Source organism: Mobula hypostoma, chromosome 8 (genome assembly GCF_963921235.1).
Source record: "Mobula hypostoma chromosome 8, sMobHyp1.1, whole genome shotgun sequence".
In the NCBI taxonomy this organism is placed as follows: domain Eukaryota; kingdom Metazoa; phylum Chordata; class Chondrichthyes; order Myliobatiformes; family Myliobatidae; genus Mobula; species Mobula hypostoma.
The window spans coordinates 141,163,924-141,189,622 of record NC_086104.1 but is presented as its reverse complement, the minus strand read 5'-3'; the positions used below and the strand labels follow the sequence as shown (position 1 = coordinate 141,189,622).

The 25,699-nt window shown below is 41.6% G+C and overlaps 1 protein-coding gene across 1 annotated transcript in view; it reads left to right on the top strand.

Annotated features, from left to right (window-relative positions):
* Positions 1 to 14,703: 14,703 nt before the first annotated feature.
* LOC134351018 (glutamine--fructose-6-phosphate aminotransferase [isomerizing] 1-like) overlaps positions 14,704 to 25,699 on the top strand; it is a 104,971-nt gene continuing 93,975 nt past the window's right edge. Inside the window, exon 1 of the mRNA XM_063056985.1 lies at positions 14,704 to 14,780. Within this exon, the coding sequence (XP_062913055.1) occupies positions 14,774 to 14,780 (7 nt within the window). The 5' untranslated portion in view covers positions 14,704 to 14,773. The remainder of the gene's footprint in view (positions 14,781 to 25,699) is intronic.

The window sequence follows — 25,699 nt, the reverse complement described above, 5'->3', positions numbered from 1 at the left end:
TACATGAATAAAATAATTAGTTCAGATTAATTACATAGATGTAAGTGTCCAGCAGGTGATGTGTTTGGCTACAACTTTTGGAAACTAGTGGACCCCAGTTGTGGCCCTACTTGCTGTAAGTGCTGACAGCTCGATGACCTTCGGCTCAGCATTAATGAACATTGAATCCTCATTTGCATTAAGTGTGTTAATTTTCTTAATTTAAAAAAAGCCCCCCCCCCATAGAACAGGGTAGTGAAGGGGTGATTAAAAGTCAAAGTGTGATAGGAAGGGGCAGAAAATACAAGAAAAACTGTGCGGCAACAATGTAAAATTGGATAAGTAACAATTGTTACAGTCAGTTTATAAGAATTTTATATCTGAGTCCACACGGCATTTGTTTCCAAATAGATGAGTTGAAGACACAAATAGAAATAAATCTGCTTTACAGAGATATGGGTGAAAGGTAACCAGGATTGGAGACTCAAATATCCAGGGTATTTAATGTCCCAAAAAAATTGGCATGAGGGAGATGGCATGGCATTGTCATCAATGATGTTATCAGAGTTGTTGTTTAATATATGTCCAGCGGATCATGGTGTTGAACCGGTTTGGTGAAATAAGGAAAAGCCGATGAAAGAAAGCACAGATGGGTCAATGAATTCCCCCAAGTAGTCCATCAAAGTATAAATAATTTAATGTGTATAAGGAGTATATCATGCTAGGTGGTATTCTGGAGTTAGGGAATATAGTAAATATTAATTTCACCAACAACCAATCTTCAGACCTGAATGTGGACTGTAGATTGAATTTAAAAAGGAGCCCTGAACAACAGTATCCCTGGACCTGTGGACTGAATTTGATTGCAAACCAGACAATGCTGATTAACATTCATTTTGGGTGTCTGGAGCATTGGTGTGAATACACCAATCCTCATCGAGGGATCAAAGTGGAGAGAGTGAGCAGCTTCAAGTTCTTGGGTGTCAAGATCTCTGAGGAGCTAACCTGGTGCCAATATATCGATGTAGTCATAAAGAAGGCAAGAAGGCTATACTTTATTAAGAGTTTGAAGCAATTTGGCATGTCAACAAATACGTACACTCAAAAACTTCTATAGTTGTACCGTGAAGAGCATTCTGACAGGCTACATCACTGTCTGGTATGGAGGGGCTACTGCACAGGACAGAAAGAAGCTGCAGAGGCTTGTAAACCCAGTCAGCTCCATCTTGGGCACTAGCCTACAAAGTACCCAGGACAACTTTTGGGAGCGGTGTCTCAGAAAGGCAGTGTCCATTATTAAGGACCTCCAGCACCCAGAGCATGCCCTTTTCTCACTGTTACCACCAGGTAGGAGATACAGAAGCCTGAAGGCACACACTCAGCGATACAGGAACAGCTTCTTCCCCTCTGCCATCCAATTCCTAAATGGACACTGAACCCGTGAAAACTACCTCACTTTTTTTAATGTACAGTATTTCTGTTTTTGTACATTTTTAAAAATCTATTCAATATACGTAATTGATTTACTTGTTTATTTATTATTATGTTTATTTAATTTTTTTTCTCTCTCTGCTAGATTATGTATTGCATTCAACTACTGCTGCTAAGTTAACAAATTTCACGTCACATGCCGGTGATGATAATCCTGATTCTGATTCTGATGCTGGTGTTTCAAAATCAAATGTAATTCAAAGGAAGTGTCGTAGATACATTGTACCTATAGAATTGTCCTGCTGTTACCTTTGATCTTCAGCATACTGTATAAAATGCCATGTAATATTGGGTCGACCCAGGCTTCAGCTTCCAAGAGTGTCTCAATATGATGTCTGCTGCTTGTTTTTGTTGAGTAGAACACTTAAGTATCCACTAGCTTCAGTGTCTCTCCAGTGACTTTGTTCATGTCACATATCATATGGGTTCAAGGGTTCATTTATACTTATCATATGGGTTTAAGGGTTCAGAGTATACAACTCTGAAATCCTCCTTCTTCAGATAGCCATGAAATCAAGAAAGAAAAGAATGACAGCATGATTATCAACCCCAAATCCCTCTCCCCACCCAAAAAATGAACCAAACTGGAGCAGCCACATCAACTCCCAAATCCCCCTTTCCCACACACAAAAAAGGGAGGAGTGGGTGAAAACACAGAATATAAAAAACTATAAAACTGGAAAGAAAAGTCTGTAGTCCCATGTCCATATTCAAAACACTAAAAACCTGGGTAGCATTCTCTGGGCATAGTGACAAGCCTTTCCCTCTCCGGCAGCAGAGCGATCCCACCAGCGATCAAAAGGCAGTCTCTCTTCTCCAGTAGTGGAGTGATTCCCTGGCAATCAATTTTAATTTTAATCTACATATTGATTGGACTAATCAAGCTAGTGAGGGTATCATGGATGAGGAATTTGAGAAGTTCCTTGGGGGCTGTTTCTTTGACTCAATGCATCATGAAACTACCCAAGCAGAAGCTATTTTAGATTTAATTGTGTATATTAATGTGGGATTAAGGAGATGTAAACCAAAGGATGTGGGCAAGTGTTTAAGGCATTAGACTAGTGACCTGAAGGTAGTGAGTTCGAGCCCCAGCCGAGGCAACGTGTTAGGTCCTTGAACAAGGCACTTAGTCGCACATTGCTCTGCGATGACACTGGTGCCAAGCTGTATGGGTCCTAATGCCCTTCCCTTGGACAACATTGGTGTCATGGAGAGGGGAGACTTGCAGCATGGGCAACTGCTGGACTTCCATACAACCTTGCCCAGGCCTGCGCCCTGGAGAGTGAAGACTTCCTAGGCACAGATCCATGGTCTCGCAAGACTGACGGATGCCTTTATTATTATTTATAAACCAAAGGAAACACTGGTAGGTGAGCAGTGGCAGATATTTAAGCAGTTATTTCATTATACTCAGCAGAAATGTATGCCCTTGGAAAGAGAGACTCGGTGAGAAAGATGAACCATGATTTACAAAGAAAGACAAGGAAAGTATTGCACCAAGCACTAAAACATACATAATGACAAAAGCTGGTGGTAGACCAGAGGATGGAATAAGGAATAGTGGCAGAAGAGCTAAAAGCTAATAAGGAAGAATAAAATTAATTATCAGGGTAAACTGGCAACTAATATCACAACAATCAGCAAAGTCTCCTATATATAAACAGAAAGAGTTTTCCCAAAGAAACTGTGAGACCCCTGGAGAGTAAAACTGGAACATTAATTACTATAAAGAACTGGCAGATGATTAAACTTCTGAATTAACATCGATCTTTTTTTTTGTCTTAGCTTTCTTTACATATGTGTATATGTTTGTATAATTTCCTGTTTGTCTATAAACCTTTAATAACTTGTGATTCTTGTAACTCTATACTCATGTTGTGCTCAGTCTGGTTTCCTTATCAACCTGGTTACGACTGGTCTACAGTATAATGGGAGAACAGGTGGCTAGGTACTTTGACTTCTTTTTACCTGACTTATTTGCTATTACATACTGATCCTGCCTGACCTGTACTATGATAAACATCTAATAAAGCAGCTGTAGTTACAAGATTTGTGACTCATTCTTGACTTCCAGAGAATCTTCAGAACAATATCGTCTCCAGATCTAACAGTGAACAGGATAGCTAAGAGGATTAAGAACAGGAAGAATCTAGATGAGTCAACAAAATCTATTGTGCACATTCAAAAGGAGGTAAGACATTCCTCTACTTTCCTAACCATCAGATAATCTTCTAGTTCTTTCGTCAACACACTGTTCCTCTTGACAAGTTACTTCTTCACTGTCTCATTTCCTGTCAGTGACCTTGTATACAAATACTCCTGCACCTAGCATTACTTTATATAAATCTGTCTATGCATGTAAGCTAATCTTATGCCTATATGGCCACACTTAAAACCAGTTACTTGTACATTGTGTTTTATGGGATTGCTTTTATATCCACATTCATTGTGTTGCTTATCCTTACTGTGTTTTCATAATGCATCAGATCTGGCATAATAATCCTTTCATTCTCCTTTACACTCGTGTCCTGAACCTTGACTGTATTTACACAAACCCAAGAGTGAAGTTGAAACTCCTCTTCTCTGCTCTATTTTAAGAGAAGTTTAACAGTCCTGCTTGGCCATGTATAGTCTATTCATTTGGCAGTTTACCGCAATCTATTCAACTGTGTATGGTACGCTTGAATTTCAATTGTACCATCTATTGATTCGGGCTATAGGCTCCCAGGAAGCGAACAATTGTTCCGTATATACACATGTAATAGAAGTGAAGCTATGGTCATATTAGAGGGGAAACCCACAGTGCTAGATAAGAAAGGAGAACTGAACCTCCAGTTGTTCTATCTAAGTTCTTATCTGAACTAAGTATTTCAACTCTGAGAGTAGTGAAGAAATCAGAATGAAATATACTATGTCAAATGAAATCAAAAGCCGGCCGGCGGTGTAGTGGCATCAACACTGGACTTTGAGGCCAATGGTCCCGGGTTCGAATCCGGCCGACTCCTTGCAAGCTTTCCATCCTGAGCATTGAGCTAGCAACCCGGCCTCGTAAAAAATAGACCAATGCTAAGGAAATAGCAAAAGATGCCGCCCAAGGCGTGAAAAGGAAAAACAACAATAAATGAAATCACTGCTGAGACTGATGGCTGCTGGGTGATATTAAAAGGGTACAGGGTAATAGCCAGAGAATGTTCAAAGGAAAGAAACGATGGCAACAGTCCTATCACATCTAAGAAAGAGAGAAGAACATGTTCAGTTACAAAATCAGCATGCTGAAGTGAGAAATCGAAAGCAGAAATGTGATAGAATAGAACTGAAGTTGGTAAAGCTCAGATACAATCTGAGACAGTACAGGGTCCTCGGAGGGTCCTGCCACTGAACCTCCCCCTACATCAGACAACGTTCCAAAGCAAGGCCTCTATCTGAATACAGAGGGATTGCGGATTGGAATTGACACTGATGCTACAACGACCTTTAGTGATTGAAGTGATGATGACAATGGTGAGAAAATAGGACTGGTAGCCATGCCTTGATGAGCTACGGTAAAGACCAAGCAAGTGAAGTTTCGCAGGAATGACGATGAAAGGAGACAAATGTTTTCTCACCAAAAAAAGATTGCTGAACCAGAGAAGTATGGTTGATGATCCAAAGATGTTGCATCTCCTTTTAAAACAAAAGGAAATTCAAAAGAAGTTCTGCATATTCAGAATATATATGACCTGCATCCATATGACGATATCCAAATTTTAGCTACTATGTTACCTCCTCGTCAAGTCAGACGGTTGATGTGCAAAGTTAATACTGACATAGGAGAGGATAAGCAAAATCTACAAGGTGATTGGAATGCCGTTAAGATAAGGTTGCATGAACAAGCCCCAACACCGACATACTGGGGAAAGGTAGTGAGCCACGTGTAGAACTCTGGAAGTCATCTCTGAATATGAGGGATTTCTCAGAACAGTGTGGCTAAACCACTCAGGGTTTCCCACAGTAAATGAATATAACATAGAGGGCAAACATGAGGAATTCTGCAGATGCTGGAAATTCAAGCAACACACACACAAAATGCTGGTGAACGCAGCAGGCCAGGCAGCATCTATAGGAAGAGGTACAGTTGACATTTCGGGCCGAGACCCTTCGTCAGGACTAACTGAAAGAAGAGATAGTAAGAGAGTTGAAAGTGGGAGGGGGAGGGGGAGATCTGAAATGAAAGGAGAAGACAGGAGGGGGAGGGATGGAGCTAAGAAAGTTGATTGGCAAAAGGGATAAAAGGCTGGAGAAGGGAGAGGATCATGGGACTGGAGACCTAGGGAGAAAGAAATGGGGGGGGGGAAGCCCAGAGGACGGGCAAGGAGTTATAGTGAGAGAGACAGAGGGAGAAAAAAGAGAGAGAGAAAAAAAAAATAAAGAATGAATGAATGAATAAATGAATAAATAAAGGGTGGGGTACGAAGGGGAGGTGGGGCATTAACGGAAGTTGTATAACATAGAGGGATCTGGCTACGGCCCACTGAAGTCAAATTTTATGGATGGCCTGCAACCAGATGTTGTGAGCATGGTCAGGCTAACAAAATCAAGTTGGATATTGCTGACTAAGTGGAACAAGACCTGGAAGTTCAAGTAAGAACATTGCAGGTGGGATCAGCTGTTGATCAATGATAGAAGCAAGACCCTTGTGGTAAATGGGACACTGGGCTAGAAATTGTAGAGCCAGAAAGCAATGTAGTCTGAATCAGGTTTATTATCATTCTCTTATATGGTTTGTTTTGTGGCAGCAGTACAGTGAAAGACAAAAAATTACTCTACAGAATTTAAAAAGGAATAATGAGATAGGGTTCATGGACCATTCAGAAATATGATGATGGAGAGGATTATTTGAATCATTGAGTGTAGTTCTTCAGGCTTTTGTACTCCTCCTAGTAATGAGAAGAGAGCTTGTCCCAAATGGCGAGGGTACTCATAATGGATGCCGCCTTCTGGACGCACTACCTATTGAAGATGTCCTCGATGGTGAGGAGTGTTGTGCCTGTAAAGGAGTTCACTGAGTCTCCAGTCCTCTACAGCCTCTTGTGAACCTGTGCATTGGAGCCTCCAAAGCAGGCTGTGATATAACCTTTCATATTGCTTTTCACTGTACATTTATAGAAATTTGTCAGGGTATTTGCATACCACATCCCCCCAAACTCTTAATGAAGTAGAACCATTGGTGTGCCTTCTTCGTAATTGCATCAGTGTGTTGGGCCCAGGCAACTCCACCGAGATATTGACGCCCAAGAACTCAAAGCTGCTCGCCCTTTCCATTGTTGACCTCTCAATGAAGACTGGTGTGTGTTCCCCTTAATTCGTCTTCTTGAGATCCACAATGATTCCTTGGTTTTCCTGGTGCTGAGTGTGAGATTGTTGTTGCAACACCACTTATCCAACTGATATATTTTGCCTCGTCCTCACTATCTGAGATGTTACCAGCACCATTGTCGATTGGGCTGTGCTTAACCACACAGTCATGAGGGTAGAGTAGTGGGCTAATGCCACATCCCTGAGGTGTGCCTGTGTTGATAGTGAGGAGGAAACAGGGTCCAGCAATGTCTGAGGGCCTTGACCTGACAGCATGGTTTTACCAACTGACTGTTGATCAACAAAGGCAACTTTTGACCTGGCCTCAAAGCAAAAAAAAAAACCTAACTCCTTCCTTACAATCTTTGCTCACACTGACAGAGCAAAAAGAAAGAGACAGCCTGGTTGACTGTTGCATGAGACTCACCCAAGTTGTTCGGTCTGCTTCCCAACAGGTTTCTGCCGCCTGAAGCAACCTGGCAGAAGGAAACATGCCTTGATTCGTGGAGGGTGAGTCCTGATCAAGAAGCCACATAAAGGAGCCATCTGGGGGGTTCAGTTGTGAGGATCTTACCATATTGTTGATGACTAATTTAGCAGTAAAAGTTGAAGGAAAAAGTAAGTGGATACCTGTTAGCCACTGAAAGTGAGCGAAGGTATCACCAAGACATGTGATTGGAGACAGCAAGCACCAAGGTTGATGCAGCCTCTGACTCAGTGCCTACACTGCTGAACCACCAACCAGCCAGAAGACCTTGAATCTCTGGAGAGAATGAAACTCATCTTGTTTTATTTGTTGTTGTTGCATTTTTACTCGTCTTGTCCACTCAGAGTATGCCAATTGAAATGAACCATAACATGTTCTTCTGGGAATCACGTTAGTTTGCTTCCATCTGTGGTTATGCCAATACATGGCACACATGTCACAATACCCTCCGACGTTTGGTGCCTCTGTAGACCTTTACAAACATATATTGTTTCCCTTGAAAAAATATCAGCATTGCAATCAAACAATAACAACTTTTTGTCCTTCATTCACTGTTTCCTAGGGATACACGGATACAAGGACCAAGTCCTTGACACAACGTCTTAGTCTAGATTGTGTGTGCTGACAATATATCGATCGAAGTGATGGGCCGATTTGGAAAGGTTGGGTATGGGCTGGAACATGGCGGCAGGGTCCAGGCCCAGAGCGTATCGATCCTGACAGGCCCAGGTCTAAGAGTGGGGAACGACCTGATGTTTGGATGACTTAAACGCTGAGTCAGAAGGATTGAAAAGGCAGGATGTCGGGACTGGAAGCAAGGGTTGGGCTGGTCCTGCTCGCTGATCCACATCGTTTACTCCGCTCTTCAGTAAACTGAGGCTGAGGCTGTGTCCGGCTTCATGAAGCTTCAGGCTTCATGTCTGGGGATGCAATTTCATTCTAGATGCTACTTGCTTACTTTTATTGTTTTCTTTTTCTCTCTCTGAACATTGGGTGTTTGTATGTCTTTTTTTCTAATGGATTCTTTTGTGTTTCTTGTTTTGTGGCTGCCTGTAAGGAGTTGAATTTCAAGGTTGTATGATGTATACATACTTTGATAATAAATATACTTTGAACTTTTGAACTTTAACCCTCTAGGGTATATTAAGACCTACCCATGTTTTCACCTGGGATATCTCTCTACCTAAACCGGAGGTCCATGACAAGGCTATCAAGTCCTTTCAGGTGTTGACTGGAAAGGGTGCCTTTTGCATGAGTTTTGATGGAACCCTTCCAGTTGGGTACAGTTCCTGTTACACTGCTATATGTTACATTGTGCTAAATGGAATAATATTTCTGAGCAACACACAAAGTGTTGGAGGAACTCTATGAAAATGAACGAAGTCGATGCTTTGGCCCAAGACCCGTAATTGGGACTGAAAAGAAAGTGGGAAGAAGCCAGAATAAGAAGGTGGTGGTGGAGGGGGAGAAAGGAGTGGAAGTTATTAGGTGATAGGTGAAGCCCAGTGGGTGGAGGAGGGTGGATGAAGTGAGAAACTGTTGGGGGGGGGTGGTGTTGATAGGTTGAGAAGGTAAAGGGCTGGAAAAGAATGAATCAGATAGGAGAACAGAGTGGACCGTGAGAGAAAAGGAAGGAGGAGAGGCACCGGGGGACGTGATGGGCTGATGAGGAGAAGAGTTGGGGAGGCAGAGTGGGGCAATGAAGAAGAGGGGAGGGGGAACATTGAAGCTGATGGTCATGCTATCAGGTTGGAGGCTAGCAGTATGGAACGTAAGGTGTTGCTTCTCCAGCTCCTCTAGATGCTGCCTGACCTGCTGAGTTCCTCCAACATTTAGTGTGGATTTCCAGCACCTGCAGAATCTCTTGTGATAATGATTCTGATACTTTTATTAACAATGTCCACCATAAGAATGTCATAATCCAGCAAGGTTCCTGCCAATCAACAAGAAATGGCTTGAATTCATGAAGCATCTTGTAATTTATGTGTGGAGTTTGTCTCCCATCCATATAAATGCTTAGAATCCTGTTATTTGGGTTATATCTTCCCTGCCATGAGATTCATAGAAATCTTGTCATCCTGTCCTGAATCCGTTCCAGAAGGAAATCATTTTACAGTAAAGTAATCCTCTGGTGTTGCAAGTTCTATGAGGGAAATTAAAAATGTTGCATCAGTTCTGGAAAGAGTAAGCAATGGTTTCGAGTGAACTATGTGGCCTCTTGGCCAACAGCCTGGAGACAGGGGCGTGAGCCCATGATTGACTTCATTTCTTGCTGATACCACCGACTAAAGTATCGAGGAAGATTGAAAATCAACGAGAACATGAGCGGAAGGCAAGTGTGTGTTCAGCACCATCTGCTTGCAAGTAACCAGTCACTCTCTTCCTCTCACTCGATGCTGCGGGAGGATGGTGCCAGAGCCATGGATCTTGGGCAAGGTTCAATCGGCGCTGTTTGTGGATTGGACTCCATGGTTCATGTTATGATGTGTTTCTGGTTTCCAGTTGCTCCTTTTTTGTCGCTATTTTGTGCAGTTTTGTTCGGGGCAGACTGGCTGTGCGGCCTGAAGTCAACAATCGATGTGGCACTGGATTGAACTGAACTGAATATTTCTGGACTGTTTCGATGACTTGAGGTTTGATGTCTTATATTCTGTGTTTTTGGGCCATTTGTGTGATATGTTTTTTTTCACGTTGGGGGTTTGATGTTTCTCTTTGAACGAGTTCCATGGTTTTCTTTGTTTTGTGGCTGTCTGTGGAAAGGCGAATCTCAGGGTTGTACACTGCCTACATACTTCGATGATAAACATACTTTGAATCTTTGCTGGTGCCTTGCAGGAAGTAACAGAACAAATGGCTGGAATGTTTAAAATGTTCTTTCAAAATCGTATGGCATGTGCAGTTATAGGCAAAAGGTATACGGATGAATCTGCAGACATATCTGATCTGGCTAATGATATTCACAAAGAAGCAGAGAAGACACATCAATCCGATTGATAGATCAAATTGTAGGTGTTCGTAAATAAAATGAAGTGAGGTGTTAAATGCTTGAGAAAAACCAAAACATATTTTATTGAACTCCAAAACCTGAATACAAAAGCACACCAAAAACCCTTAAGGTGATTATATCATCAAGTCAGACCACCCTGTTAAAGTGAAACCCCAACTCGGAAATGTACATAAGTTACAACCACCATTTACGCTATGTTACCATTAAAAAATCAGTCCGAGGCAGATGGGTTTACTCAATGTTATGATTTATAGCATTTCCTCTAGTGTGCCTTTCATAGTTTACATCTTAATTATTTTTTGAAAGGTCATCATCAATGGAAGCAGTTCGACCCATGAGGACAATCCACCTGATTATTTCACAGTTGCATGAGAACTGTTCGATATTTTATAACTCGGGATATGATTAAGTCTTACAACCGAAGCTGGTTCTGCAAGATTTCTTACCTCTGAGTTTTCAGATGTATTGATTCAAATTGTTGTATTATGGATCAATGGGTGTGGTGGTAGGGGTTGGGGGGTGGGGGGCGGAACTATTGCATTAGGGACCAGTTCATTATTTTTCTTTTTTTTTGTTGTTGTATCAGCTTTCGTTACACTTACTTATATATTTGTATATTGACCTGTTTGTCGGTAAATTTTCACTAACTTGCACATGGCTCTAGACTTCTGTAGTTCTATGATTCTATGATTTCTATGATTGTGAAACTGAAGTATGACTCATACACTACCTGTTCACAGGTTTCTTTATCTAACTGGTTTAGACGGGTTTGCAGTATAAAGGGAGAGAATTAGCCAAGTTATTTTACTTTTTGTTACTTTTGTTTAGAACATAGAAGAGTACAGCACAGGAACAGGCCATTCGGCCCACAATATTGTGCCAAACCAGCTAAAAAGCAAATCAAAATCACCGAAATACTAGTCCCTCCTACCCACACCATGTCCATATCCCTCCATTTTCCTTACATCCATGTGCCCATACAAATCTCTTAACAGTCTCTAATGTATTTGCCTCTACCACCATAGCAGTAGAGCATTCCAGGTATCCACCACTCTCATCCCCCTTGAACCTATCCCCCTCTCACCTTCAATGCATGCTCTCTGGTATTGAATATTCCAACCCTGAGAAACAGATACTCCCTGTCCACTCTATCTGTGCCTTATAAACTTCTATCAAATCTCCCCTTAGCCTCTAGCGCTCCAGAGAAAACAACCCCCAAGCTTATCTAGTCTGTCTTGACAACACATGCCATCGAAACCAGGCAGCATCCTGGTAAACCTCTTCTGTACCCTTCCCAAAGCCTCAACGTCCTTCCTATAGAGGGGTGACGAGAACTGTATGCAATACTACAGATGTGGCCTAACCACTTGCGTTACTTGTTGTTACAAGCTGACACTGTTTGACCTGCATTATGATGAACATCTAATATAATATCTGTATGCATGAGTTATGTCACATCCTTGACTTCCAACGAACCTACTGAACAACATCATCTCCAGATCTAACAAAGCCATTACTTTACATGAGGGAACAATATAAAAATTGAAGATTTAACAGATAAAAAACAAAAAACAGGAATTCTGCAGATGCTGGAAATTCAAGCAACATACATCAAAGTTGCTGGTGAATGCAGCAGGCCAAGCAGCATCTATAGGAAGAGGCGCAGTCGACGTTTCAGGCCAAGACCCTTCGTCAGATTTAACAGATGGTGGGTTGGTTTAAAATGGGAGGGAAGAACCCGTAACAACCCCCATGATGAAGAACAAAGTAATGAAAGGAAAACTAGTCTTCAGAACCCATCTTGTTTTTAAAGCAAGTAGCTGCAGGGTTACTGAGCCTTTGGCCGAAGTTTTTCAAAATTCATAAAGTTCCAGAAAGATACTAACTAATTAGTAAATGTGAATATGATACCTTTGTTCAACAAGAGGGAGAAAAATGATTGCTTCACACCTGTGTTGGGAGTAAGACCATAAAACATAAGAGCAGTATTAGGCCATTCAGCCCATTGAATCTGAGATACCGTTCAATCACAGCTGATTCAATTTCCCTCTCAACTCCTTTCTCCTGCATTATCTCTGTTACTTTTAGCACCTTTACTAATCAAAAACTTATCAACCTCCACTGTAACCACTCCCAATAACTCAGGAATGAATTCCACAGACTCTCCACCCTCAGGCTAAAGAAATTCCTCCTCATCTCTGTTCCAAAAGTGATGTCTTTTCATTCTGCGGCTCTGCCCTCCGGTCCTAGACATTCTCACTATTTGGAGTTTGATGGAAACTGTAATCACTGAATAGCTCATTGTTTAGAAAAACTGAATACTGTCAAACCAAAATCTATTCGGTTTTATGAAAGAGAAATTCCTGTTTAGCAAATTTGCTCTTTGTGTATGTAACAAGCAGAGTCAATTTAAGGAGAAACAGAATATATCATACATTTGGATTTTCAGAAGGCATTCAGTAAATCCCTGAAGGACTACTGGCAATAAAAGGAATATACTGAGGCAGTCCAAAAGAGATTCGCAATGCTGATCTCCAAGACGAGAGAGTAGTCTTGTAACTCTCAGATAAAGGTATTAAATCTGTTCTTTTTGGAGTTCAGAAGAATGAAGATTTTGTTGAAACCTGTAAAATCTTTTGGAGGCATGAAATAATAAATGTTGAGATAAATGTTTCCTGTAGAGGAAGAATTTCAAATGAAGGGACGCGGTTGCAAGATTCAGGCACAGTCTTTTAACACTGAGGTGCAGATGGTGTTGAATCTCTGGATGATCCAGTGCATTTGGAGGCTAGAACATTGGGAATTTCACAACACATGGCAGAGATATTAAACCTGATTCTGATTCTCAATATTGTATTTGTATTTATTTTATTTCTTACATCCAATGGAGTAAAGATCTTTGTTGCATCTCCATCGCAATGTACAAGCAATAATGAGGGAAAATTGGGGAGAATATTGCCCAGACACTAAGATTCTGTACATAATTATTTTGTATACATGTATGTACTGTCAGATACACAATCAGATCTATGTACAGTCATTGAAAGAAGGAATATTTATATTTTTAAAAGATCAGGAATTGAGAATCATGGGAAATTAGCACAGAAGAGGAGAAGAGGCCTGAGGCAGATCAGCCAAAATCATATCGAATGCAGGGGAAAGCTTGAGAACCCAAGTTGAGTTCTCCTGATGTTTTCAAGTCTTCTGTCATTTGGTGACTAATAGAAAAGAGGTGAGAGACATGGGTCTTTTACTGGTTATTGTCATGTAACAGTGTACATTTGGGATTGGTGCTGGGGCTTCAACTTTTTATAATTTATATAAATGGCATGGATAAAGAAGCCAAAGATAAGGTAGCTGAACTTTACTCTCAACAGAGAGATGGATAGGAAAGTTGATTGTGAAAAGAATACAAAGAGTCTACCAAATACTATAAGTAAGTGAGTGGCCAAAGAAATTTGATGAAGGGTTTTTGACCTGAAATGTTAGCTCTGTTTCTCTTTCCACAGATGTGGCCTGACCTGGTGAGTATTTCCAACATTTTCTATTTAAAAGTTCAAAGTAGGATTTATAAAACCCTGAGATTATTTTTCCAGCGGGCATACTCAGCAGATCAATGGAATGGTAAATGTAAACAGGATCAATGAAGGAGCGAGAGTATAGAAGATAAAACTGTGCAGATGCAAATATAAATAAATAGCAATAAATAATAAGAGCATGAAATAACAAGATCAAGGGTCCTTAAAGTGATATCATTGGTTGTGAATGTAGTTACCCTCTTTTGTTCAAGAGCCTGATGTTTGAGGAGTAGTAACTGTTCTTGAACCTGTTGGTGCAAATCCTGAGGCATTTGGACCTCCTAACTGCTAGCAGAACAGAGAAAAGAGCATGGCCTGGATGGTGAGGATCTTTGATGTGAAGGCTTCGAAGCATCTTGATAGGGTGGAGAAGGTATTACTGTATTGCGTCTTTCCAGATCATCTGGTAGTTGGAGAATGTTTAATAATAGTGCCTCCTCACCCCTCAAAAACTTTAAGTTCTTGAGCAATTCCCTGCAAAAGTGAACAATATGCCTGCTTCACGCTGTAGAATGATACTTCAGGGAATTATTCCATCATAGTGTGGTGTAATTTATAAAAGACTCTCCTCTTGGTAAGGCTTATTTATTTTTTAATTGACGACGTTGGATTGCTGCGTGTAGTAAATTACAAATGGTCATTGCCTTCACGTCATCCAGGACATCCTAGTGCCACGTCTCCAAAGGAGACGCCACTCAAATGAAATAACCTCGCTCTTTTATTCCTCCCACTATTAGTGACAGTATCAGAGACCAATCGGCTCCAGATAGCAACGCTGACGTCGTGATGGGGCGGTGGCCAATGAAGGCGGGGGAAAGGGGCGGGAGTCGGCGCGGCTTCTCACTTGCTGGTGGCGGCGGCGATCGGGCGGCGTGTACAGGAGGGAGAGCAGCGAGTATGTGCGGTGAGTGTCCGGGCCCCGCTCGGCAGGCGGCTGGAGACCGCACTCGGGCTCTGATTGCTGGTGGTGGGAGTTAGCCAGGTTCGGGAGTGGACCGGCATGCTGGCAGCGAGGGTCCTGGCCGCCGGCACTCAGTCAGAGCAACACCACCTCTAACGAGGGGGAAAGAGGGAGGGCAAAGAACTTGGGATGCAGACAGGTTATATTCTATAATGAATTCTGTATTTTAATATATTTAATTTACGTTATTTCGTGTACTCTCATATGTTGCATTTGGTTTCAATTTAATATGTACTTTAATTTAAAACTGCCTACAGCACTAGTTAGGCCACAGCTGGTATACCTGCTTCAGTTCTGATTACCATATTATAGGAAAGGTATGACTGCACTGGAAAGGGAATTCATCAGGATGTTGCCAGGACTAGATAAGGAAAGACTATGACGTGTTTAAGTAGGGTTTTAAATCATTTTCATGGAATCAAAGGCCAAATTTGAAATTCAATGAGGGACATACTGCAGTTTGGACATTCCCAGGTTCCACAAATAAATGGTGACATAAGATTATACTTTCTAAATTGTGACAGCTCAGTCATAAATATTAACTAGGTAACTTTCCTGTTCCTCTATTGTGTAATTATCTTTTAAACTCATTTGAGAGTTTAATTCAGATGGGGCCTTGGCTTCATAGGCAGCAGACTTGACAGAAGCTATTAGGAGATGTGCCTGAAACAGAGGCACTGTGATGCTGCTCCTACTGATAAGCGAGGAAATGGTCTTCCTTGCAGCAGAGGACCTTGTAGTTTTTTTTTCCCCCTCTGTTGAATCATGTAGCACTGCTGATCCCGCAGTCATTACTGAATTGGTGAACTTGTCTTTGAGTGGTTTAGACTTAGTCTAGAGATTTGAGTGCAAAAATACACAGACCGATGTGCTCAAGCAATCCATAAAGAATCTTGGGCACTGAAAATGTCTTGAGTGAGCTGTCCAACTGAGTTCTGACAAATGAAAATAAAAGATTTATGACACAAATAAAAGCAAGGAATACATTCAGTAGCCACTTTGCCACAGAAAACAGTTGAGGCCAGTTCATTGGCTATATTTAAGAGGGAGTTAGATATGACCTTTGTGGCTAAAGGGATCAGCGGGCATGGAGAGAAGGCAGTTACAGGGTTCTGAGTTGGATGATCAGCCATGATCATACTGAATGGCGGTGCAGGCTCAAAGGGTCGAATGGACTACTCCTGCACCTAATTTCTATGTTTCTATGTGTTCATGGTTCCTTCCACTTCAAAGTTTGACATGTTGTGTGCTCAGAGATGCTCTTCTGCTGTAACATGTGGTTATTTGAGTTACTGTCACCCTCCTGTCAGCTTGAAGCAGTTTGGCACCTCTCTGACCTCACTCAGCAAGGCATTTTTGCCCATAGAACTGTCACTCACTGGAAGTTTTTTTGTTTTTTGTACCATCCTTTAAGTCTGGAGACTGCTGTGCGTGAAAATCCCAGGGGATTAGCAGTTTGTGAGATACTCAAGCCACCCCGAATGGCACCAGCCGTCATTTCACAGTCAAAGTCACGTAGATCACGTTTCTTCTCCCTCCCATTCTGATGTTTGGTCTGAACAACAACTGAGCCTCTCGACCCATGTGCTTCCACATGATTGGCTGATTCCATATTTGCATTAATGAGCAGGTGTACCAGATAAAGTGGCCACAGTGTATATTCACCATGTCTGGATCAGTAATTTTCAAGTATTTTTTAAAGTATAATGTAACTGTTACTAAATTGATGTTAGTGGCAGCTTTTTTGTCCAAATTGCTGTGCTTCCTGTACTGTAATACTGAATGTACTTAAAGTTGGGTGTAAAAGATTGGGCAGGGTGGCGGGGGGGGGGGGGGGAAACGACAGATGCTGTCAAATGCTGTTTAAAGCCAAGTTTCTAGCTACCTTTTTCAAATTTTAATTAACTTGCATATTTCTAATTAATGTTGTCAGTTTACAGATTTCATGGTAGGAATTTACACAATGGGTGCTGATTATTGGGTGGCACCGTAGCATAGTGGTTAGCACAACGTTTTACAGTACCAGTGACTCGGGTTCAATTCCTGCTGCTGCCTGTAAGGAGTCTGTACACTCTCCCCGTGACCACGTCGAGTGTTTTGTGTGGGTGCTCCTGTTTCCTCCCACAGTCCAAAGACGTACCGGTTGGTAGGATAATTGGTCATTGTAAATTGCCCTGTGTGTAGACTAGGATTAAATTGGGGGATTGCCGGGCTACGTGACTCGAAGGGCCGGAAGGGCCCATTCCAATTCCGCACTCTATCTCAAATAATTAAATTATTGTCAGGTCTTATACAGGCAAGTCGGACTATTTTATAGTTGAAACATTATGAATCATGAATCCCACGTTAGCCAACGAAGAACAATCAAGGACTGTTGAGTAAATGCAATCCATGCTTTGGAGCCAGGAGTGTGGAAATTTCTTGTATTCCCATGTCACTGAATCATTGTTGACCAGTGAAATCAATGTTTCATTGTTCTCTCAAACTGATAATTTAGCCATTTTTTTTTGCAATTGACCGGAAGCATTGTCTCTTAAGGGAATGTTTAAGTACGCAACTTGAAATCACTGCCAATCTGACAAATTTGAATAGTGTTCCACAAATTAAAATTGCTAAATTATTGAATTTTAGGCACAGACTGAAATTTGCAAGGAATCGGCCTTCATTAACTACTGTGCTTTTGTCTCAGCTGGGACTTCTGAAATGCAGTGAATTGAGAGCAAAAAGAAATTTAGAGTTGTTTTATTAAGTTGGGTTTAATAATATCAGCTGCTTGGTGATCTACTAGTGAATGGATCTCTCTGTCTGTATGTGGTACATATCTTCATACACATGCTTATTCTAGATGATTGGAACATCAGAATCAGATTTAATATCACCGGCATATGTTACGAAATTTGTTAACTTAGCGACAGCAGTACAATGCAATACATGATGATATAGAAGAAAGTGATTACAGTAAGTATGTGTGTATATTAAATAGCTAAATATTAAGAATAATCTTTGAAAGATGTTATGTTTGGAAGTTAAGACTCAGCCTCGTATTTAAACCATATGAGTAGTTTTATTTACTTTACAACCTTCCCCTCTTTAATAACTACCATTTCCAGACTGGAAGCTGATTTTTGCTCACCGGTGTGTCATCAGTCGAGAACTGAAATATCTTTACATTTTGCATTAACGTCGAAGTACAACTGTTCAGTAATTCATTTATTCGTCACAGTCAACAAATCCATTCTCAGCAAAAGGTAATGCTAAGTGCAGGTCCAATCTAGGCTGTCAACTCTTCCCCAAAATTTAAATAAAATTAAAATTAAAGACTGCTTTAAATAATAATAAATGGGTCAGACTGCATCTATGGAGAGAGAACCAGATAACGCTCGAGGTTGAAGAAGTTGCCACAGAAATGGAGAGGTTGGAAAGTAACCAAGTTTTAAGATGCAGCGAAAGGGAGACCGAGTAAAGAACGTATTTGATTTCTAACTTTTCCCAGTACTGAGTAAAGGCTTGGAAATATTAACTGTCACTCCTCACAGATTTTGGATTTTCTGAGTTTTTCTAGCATTTTATTTCAGGTCACTGGGATCTGCAATACTTTGCTTTTGGATTAGTCCTCCGCTGAATTTCCTCTCGGTTCATGCAAGTGTGAGCAGTCCTTTTAGGCACCAATTTCAGTGACACATTCAAGTCAGTTCTGTATAGTTGGCCCACATCCACTAGGAAATTTGCTCAAGACTACCCAGACTCACCAGTAAGAGGGAATCTTTGTCTCAGTTGTGTGGAGTGCATTCAAGCCTAATTCCCAGAGGTGAAAGCATAGTGTGCTAATCCACCATGTGAAGTAGTACTTTGCAGCAGTTTAATTCAGTACCACTCAATAATCCTTGTCTTCCAGGGTCTCTCTCTGAGGTGATAACTTTAGGCAGGTCAGCTGAGTAAGGCTTGGCTTTGTTTCCATTATAAAGTTTCTCTGAATCTCTCTATACCCACAGTTTATTTTCATATTTACTCACACCACAGAATGAGGCTATTCAGCCCACAAAGTCCATGCCTAGCAATTCTGTCCTCCCCTTATTTTTTCCTATATATTACATCCATCACCTCCAACCACAGATTCTACGAGCATCAGATTTATTATCAGTGACTTCGATAGAACATAGAAATCTACAGCATGTTACAGGCCTTTCGGCCCACAATGTTGTACCAACCATGTAACCCGCTCTAGAAACTACCTAAAATTTCCCTACCGCATAGCCCTCTATTTTTCTAAGCTCCATGTACCTATCTAAGAATCTCTTAAAAGACCCTATTTTATCAGCCTCTACCACCATCGCAGGCAGTGCATTCCACACAACCACCACTCTCTGTGTGGAAAAACGTACCTGTGACATTCCACTTGTATCTACTTCCAAGCACCTTAAAGCTCTGCCCCTTCATGTTAGCCATTTCAACCCTGAGAAAAAGCCTCTGGCTATCCACATGATCAATGCCTCTCATCATCTTATACACCTCTATCAGGTCACCTCTCATCCTCCATCACTCTAAGGAGAAAAGGCCAAGTTCACTCAACCTATTCTCATAAGGTATGCTCTCCAATATAGGCAACATCCTTGTAAATCTCCTCTGTACTCTCTTTATAGTATCCACATCCTTCCTGTAATGAGGTGACCAGTACTCCAAGTGGGGTCTAACCAAGATGATGTGAAGTTTGTTGTTGTGCAGAAGCAGGAAAATGAAAAGACATACAATTGCTATAAATTACAAAAATAATTGAAGTTCAAGTTCAAACTCAAGTTTATTGTCCTTCACTGACGTACATGTACACCGCAAAATGAAACAAGATTCCTCTGGAACAAGTTGCACGACACAATATATATAATGCATGCACAACACGTAAAAGTAATATGACCACAATTAAATGAACAAATAATAAAATATATGCATGCCAGACGATTGACATTTAGCATGAGGTGCGTTTATACCACAAGTTTAAAAAGTGAACAGTAGGCCACTGTTGGAGCTTCATAAGTAATGAGACGTGGCATGGTCTCGGGAAGAAGCCATTTCCCATCCAGTCAGTCCTTGTTTTAATGCTAAGGTGCGTACTGCATGATGGTAGGGTCAAAAAGATTGTGGGGCAGATAGTCCATAAAACATAGAAGCAGAATTAGGTCATTTGGCCCATCGAGTCTGCTCTGCCATTTCTTTATGGCTGATCTATTGTCCTCCTCAACCACATTCTCCTTTCTTCTCCCCGTAACCTTTCACCTCCTGACTAATCAAGAACCTATCAACCTCCACCTTAAATATACCTATTGACCTGGTCTGTGCACCTGTGGCAATGAATTCCACAAATTCATCACTTTCTGGCTTCAGAACTTCCTCCTCATCTCTGTTCTAAATGGCTATCCCCCTATTCCAGCGGTTCCCAACCTTTTTTTATGCCATGGACCAATAGCATTAAGCAAGAGTTCAGTGAACCACAGGTTGGAACCCCTGCTCTATTCTGAGTCTGTGCTCTCTGGTGCTGAACTCCTCTACCATAGGGAACATCCTCTCCACATCCACTCTATCTAGGCCTTTCAACGTTCAATAGGTTTCAATCAGATCCTCTGTCATTCTTCTAAATTCCAACGAGTACAGGTCCAGGACCATCAAACGCTCCTCAAACGATAACTCATTCTTGTGAGCCTCCTCTGAACCCTCTCCGATGTCAGCACATCCTTTCTTAAATAAGGGGTCCAAAATTGCTCACGATACTCCAATTGAGGCCTCACCTGTGCCTGATAAAGCCTCAGCATTACATCCTTGCTTTTATATTCTAGTCCTCTCAAAATGAATGCTAAGATTGCATTTGCCTTCCGCAGCAGCTCAACCTGTAAGTCAAACTGCATGAAGACTCAGATTTTTGAATTTTCTCCCCACTTAGAAAATAGTGTACACTTTTATTCTTTCTACCAAAGTGCCTGAACATACTTTTCCTGACACTGTATTCCGTCTACCACTTCTTTTTGCTTGTTCTCCTAACATGTCAAAATCCTTCTGCGGCCTCCCTGCTTCCTCAACAGAACCTGGCCTTCCACCTGTCTTCATATTGTACACAAACTTGGCCACAAAGTCATAATCCTGAACTTCCTGTCAGATTGCTGGCAGGTAGTAAGAGTGGGCTTCCTCACCTCTGCCTATCTGACCCTCAACACAGGTGCCTCTCAGGGCTGTGTCCTAAGCCCCCTCCTTTGCGCTCTGTTACCCATGACTCTATTGCCACCCACAGCTCCAATTTGCTAATTAAATTTGCTGACGACACTACACTGATTGGCCTAATCTCAAATAATAATGAGACAGCGTACAGAGAAGTCATCACCCCTACACAGTGGTATCAAGAAAACAACCTTTCCCTAAATGTTTGCAAAAACAGAGGAGCTGTTTATGGACTGCAGGAGGAATGGAAACAGGCAAACTCTGTTGACGTCAATGGATCTGAGGTTGAGAGGGTGAACAGCTTTAAGTTCCTCAGGATACACATCACCGAGGATCTCACAAGGTTTGTACATACCAGCTGTGTGGTGAAAAAGGCACAACAGCGTCTTTCACCTCAGACAGTTGAAGAAGTTTGGTATGGGCTCCCAAATCCTAAGAACTTTCTACAGGAGCACAATTGAGAACATCCTGACTGGCTGCATCACTGCCTGGCATGGGAACTGTACTTCCCTCAATCTCAGGACTCTGCAGAGAGTGGTGCCGACAGCCCAGCGCATCTGTAGATGTGAACTTCCCACTATTCAGGATGTTTACAAAGACAGGTGTGTGAAAAGGGCCCGAAAGATCATTGGGAATCCAAGTCACCCCAACCACTAACTGTTCTAGCTGCTACCATCCGGGAAATGGTACCGCGACATAGCCAGGACCACCAGGCTCTGGGATAGCTTCTTCCACCAGATCATCAGACTGCTTAATTTATGCTGATACAATTGTATTTCTATGTTATAATGACTGTCCTGTTGCACATACTATTTATTATAAATGACTATAAATTGCACAGACAGAGATGTAACATAAAGATTTTTTACTCCTCAAGTATATGAAGGATGTAAGTAATAAAGTCATTTCAGTTCAGTTCCAAATCATTGACATATAATGTGAAAGGAAGTGGTCCCAACACCAATGCCTGTGGAACACCACTAGTCACTGGCAGCCAACGAGAAAAGATCCCCTTTATTCCCACTCTTTGCCTCCTTTATCCATGCTAGTACCATTCCTTAATACTATGGGCTCTTGTTATCAGCCTCATATATGACACCTTGTCAGAGGCCTTTTGAAAATCCATATGCACAATATCCACTGATTCTTCGTTGTTTTATCCTGCTAATTATTTCCTCAAAGAATTCCAACAGATTTGTCAGCAAGATTTTCCCTTTAGGAAACCATGCTGACTTTACCGTATTTTGTCATGTGCCTCCAAGGACCCTGAGACGTCATCCTTAACATCTATTCCAACTTCTTCCCAAATACCGAGGTCAGGCTTACTGGCCTATGATTTCCTTTCTTCTGCTTCCCTCCCTTGAAGAGTGGAGTAACGTTTGCAATTTTTCAGTCCGCCAAAATCTTGTGATTCGTGAAAGGTCATTACTGATGCCTCAGTAATCTCTTTCAGAACCCTGGGATGTAGTCCATCTGTTCCAGGTGATGTGTCTACCTTCAGATCTTTCAGCTTCCCAAGCACCTTCTCCCTAGTAATAGCAACTGCACTCATGCCCCTGACACATTCAAACTTCTAGACACTGAGAAGATGAATGCAAGATACTTGGTCAGTTTGTCTGCCATTTCTTTGTCCCTCATTACTACCTACTTCTCCAGCATAATTTTTCAGTAGTTTGATACCTACTCTCACCTCTTTTTTACTCTATATATTTTTAAAAACTTTTGCTATACTTTTTGATATTTTTGACTAGCTTACTTTCATATTTCATCTTTTTGCTCCTTATGGCTTTTTAGTTGCCTTCTGTTGATTTTTAAAAGCTTCCCCATCCTCTAACTTCGCACTAACTTTTGCTCTATTATATGCTGTCTTTTGCTTTTATGTTGTTTTTGACTTCCTTTGTCAGCTACGGTTGCGTCATCCTACCTTTAGAATACTTCTATTTTTTTGGGATGCATCTATCGTGCACCTTCCGAATTGCTCCCAGAAACTGTTTTGCCATCATTCCTGCTGGTGTCCCCTTCCTGTCAACTTTGGCCAGCTCCTTTCTCATCACTCTATAATTTTCTTTACTCAGTTGTAATTACATCTGATTTTAGCTTCTCCCCTCTCAAATTGCAGGGTGAATTCTATCAAGTTATGATCACTGCCTCCTAAGGGCTCCTTTACCTTAAACTCCCTAATCAAATCCGGTTCATTACACAGTACTCAGTCTAGAATAACCTTTCCCCTTGTGGGCTCAACCACATGCTGCTCTAAAAAGCCATCTTGTAGGTATTCTACAAATTTCCTCTCTTTCGATCTAGCACTGACATGATTTTCCTAATCTTCCTGCATATTGAAATTTTCCCATGGCTGTGGTAACATTGTCCTTTTGACATGAGTTTTCTATCTTCAGTTGTAACTTGTAGCCCACATCATGGCTACTATTCAGATGCCTGTATACAACTCCCATTAGGGTCTTAAACCCTTGTAGTTTCTTAATTGTACCCACAAATAATCTACATCTTCCAGTTTTATGTCAGCTCTTTCTAAGGATTTGATTTCATTTTTTTACCAGCAGAGCCACTGCAACCCCTCTGCCTACCTGCCTGTCCTTTCCATACATGTGTATCCTTGGGTGTTAAGCTCCCAGCTAAAATCTTCTTGGTCATGAGTCAGTTATATCCACAACGTCATACCTGCCAATCTTTAACTGCGCTACGAGATTATTTACCTTATTCTGTATCTGGTATGCATTCAAATACTAATGCCCCACCTCCCCTTGCCCATCCTCTGGGCTCCCCCCCCCTTTTCTTTCTCCCTGGGCCTCGTGTCCCATGATCCTCTCATATCCCTTTTGCCAATCACCCGTCCAGCTCTTGGCTCCATCCCTCCCCCTCCTGTCTTCTCCTATCATTCTGGATCTCCCCCTCCCCCTCCCACTTTCAAATCTCTTACTAGCTCTTCCTTCAGTTAGTCCTGATGAAGGGTCTCGGCCCGAAATGTCAACTGTACCTCTTCCTATAGATGCTGCCCGGCCTGCTGCGTTCACCAGCATTTTGTGTGTGTGTTGCTTGAATTTCCAGCATCTGCAGAATTCCTCATGTTTGCCCTCTATGTTATATTCATTTACTGTGGGAAACCCTGAGTGGTTTAGCCACACTGTTCTGAGAAATCCCTCATATTCAGAGATGACTTCCAGAGTTCTACACGTGGCTCACTACCTTTCCCCAGTATGTCGGTGTTGGGGCTTGTTCATGCAACCTTATCTTAACGGCATTCCAATCACCTTGTAGATTTTGCTTATCCTCTCCTATGTCAGTATTAACTTTGCACATCAACCGTCTGACTTGACGAGGAGGTAACATAGTAGCTAAAATTTGGATATCGTCATACGTTGACTGTACCTCTTCCTAGAGATGCTGCCTGGCCTGCTGCGTTCACCAGCAACTTTTATGTGTGTTGATTGAAATTCCAGCATCTGCAGATTTCCTCATGTTTGCGTTTTTATATTAACACCTTCAGTTCTGTATTTGTCACCCTTTTTGATTTTTTTCCTCCGTGTTACAATGTAATTCACTCCACTGACTGCAATTTTCCCCTATCATTTGCCTGTCCTTCTGATAGCCGCACTACACCCTGCATCAGCCAGGTCCTCCTATTCTTAGTCTCACTAGCATGTGGCACCGGCAGCAACCCAGAGTTTAGCTTGGGGGTCCCGCTTTTCAGCTTTCTTCCCAACTCCCTAAATTCTCTCTTCAGGACCGCCTCCCCTTTCCTACCAATGTTATTGGTTCAAATATGTACCAAGTCTTTTGCCTGTTCCTCCTAAAGAATGCTGTGGACCCAATCAGAGACCCTGGCACCTGGGAGGCAACATACCATCCGGGTGTCTCTTTCACGTCTACAGAATCTCATGTCCACTCCTCTAATATGAGCTCTCCTGCCAGGCAAGGCTACATCTCTGGAAAGAGAAAGAGTTTCTATTCTGTCAGATATCCCTTATCACAATTGGGGCTAAGAAAACAAGTTAGCTCTAAGATGCAGGGAGGGTGGTGAAGATACAGGAAGGGACAAAGGAAGCAGCTGTGATCTGCTGTGATAAGAATTGTCTGGGTAATTCCAACGTGTATGGGCCATCTGCTTTATAGTTTAATAAGGGTAATTAGAGAGGGATGGGTGGGGAACGTTTAAAAGTAGTGTAATGTAGTCAAGAGTAGTTGCAGAACCCTAAAACCAATAGGTGATAAAATACCCAACAGAACTGTCCCTTCATCCAGTCATTTGTATAAACTGTAGAAAATTGAAACCTTATCACCGATCTCCTTTGCACATGGCTTGTTATATCTTAACATTCGTATATGTCAACTCTATCTTCCCTGTTCACCACTCTCCCCCGCCCCCCCATCAATGTCTATCTGTTACCTCCTACTTCATGAGCTTTTAATTTCCACATTGCTAAATTTTACAAAATGGCCACTGAATATTTAAAGTTCACAGTTGAAAGTAAATTTATCATCAAAGTACATATATGTCACCAGATATAACCCTGAGATTCATTTTCTTGTGGGCATACTCAACAAATCTATAGAATATTAACTATAACAGGATCAATGAAAGATCAACCAGAGTGCAGAAGACAACAAACTGTGTAAATATAAATAAATAGCGAGAACATGGG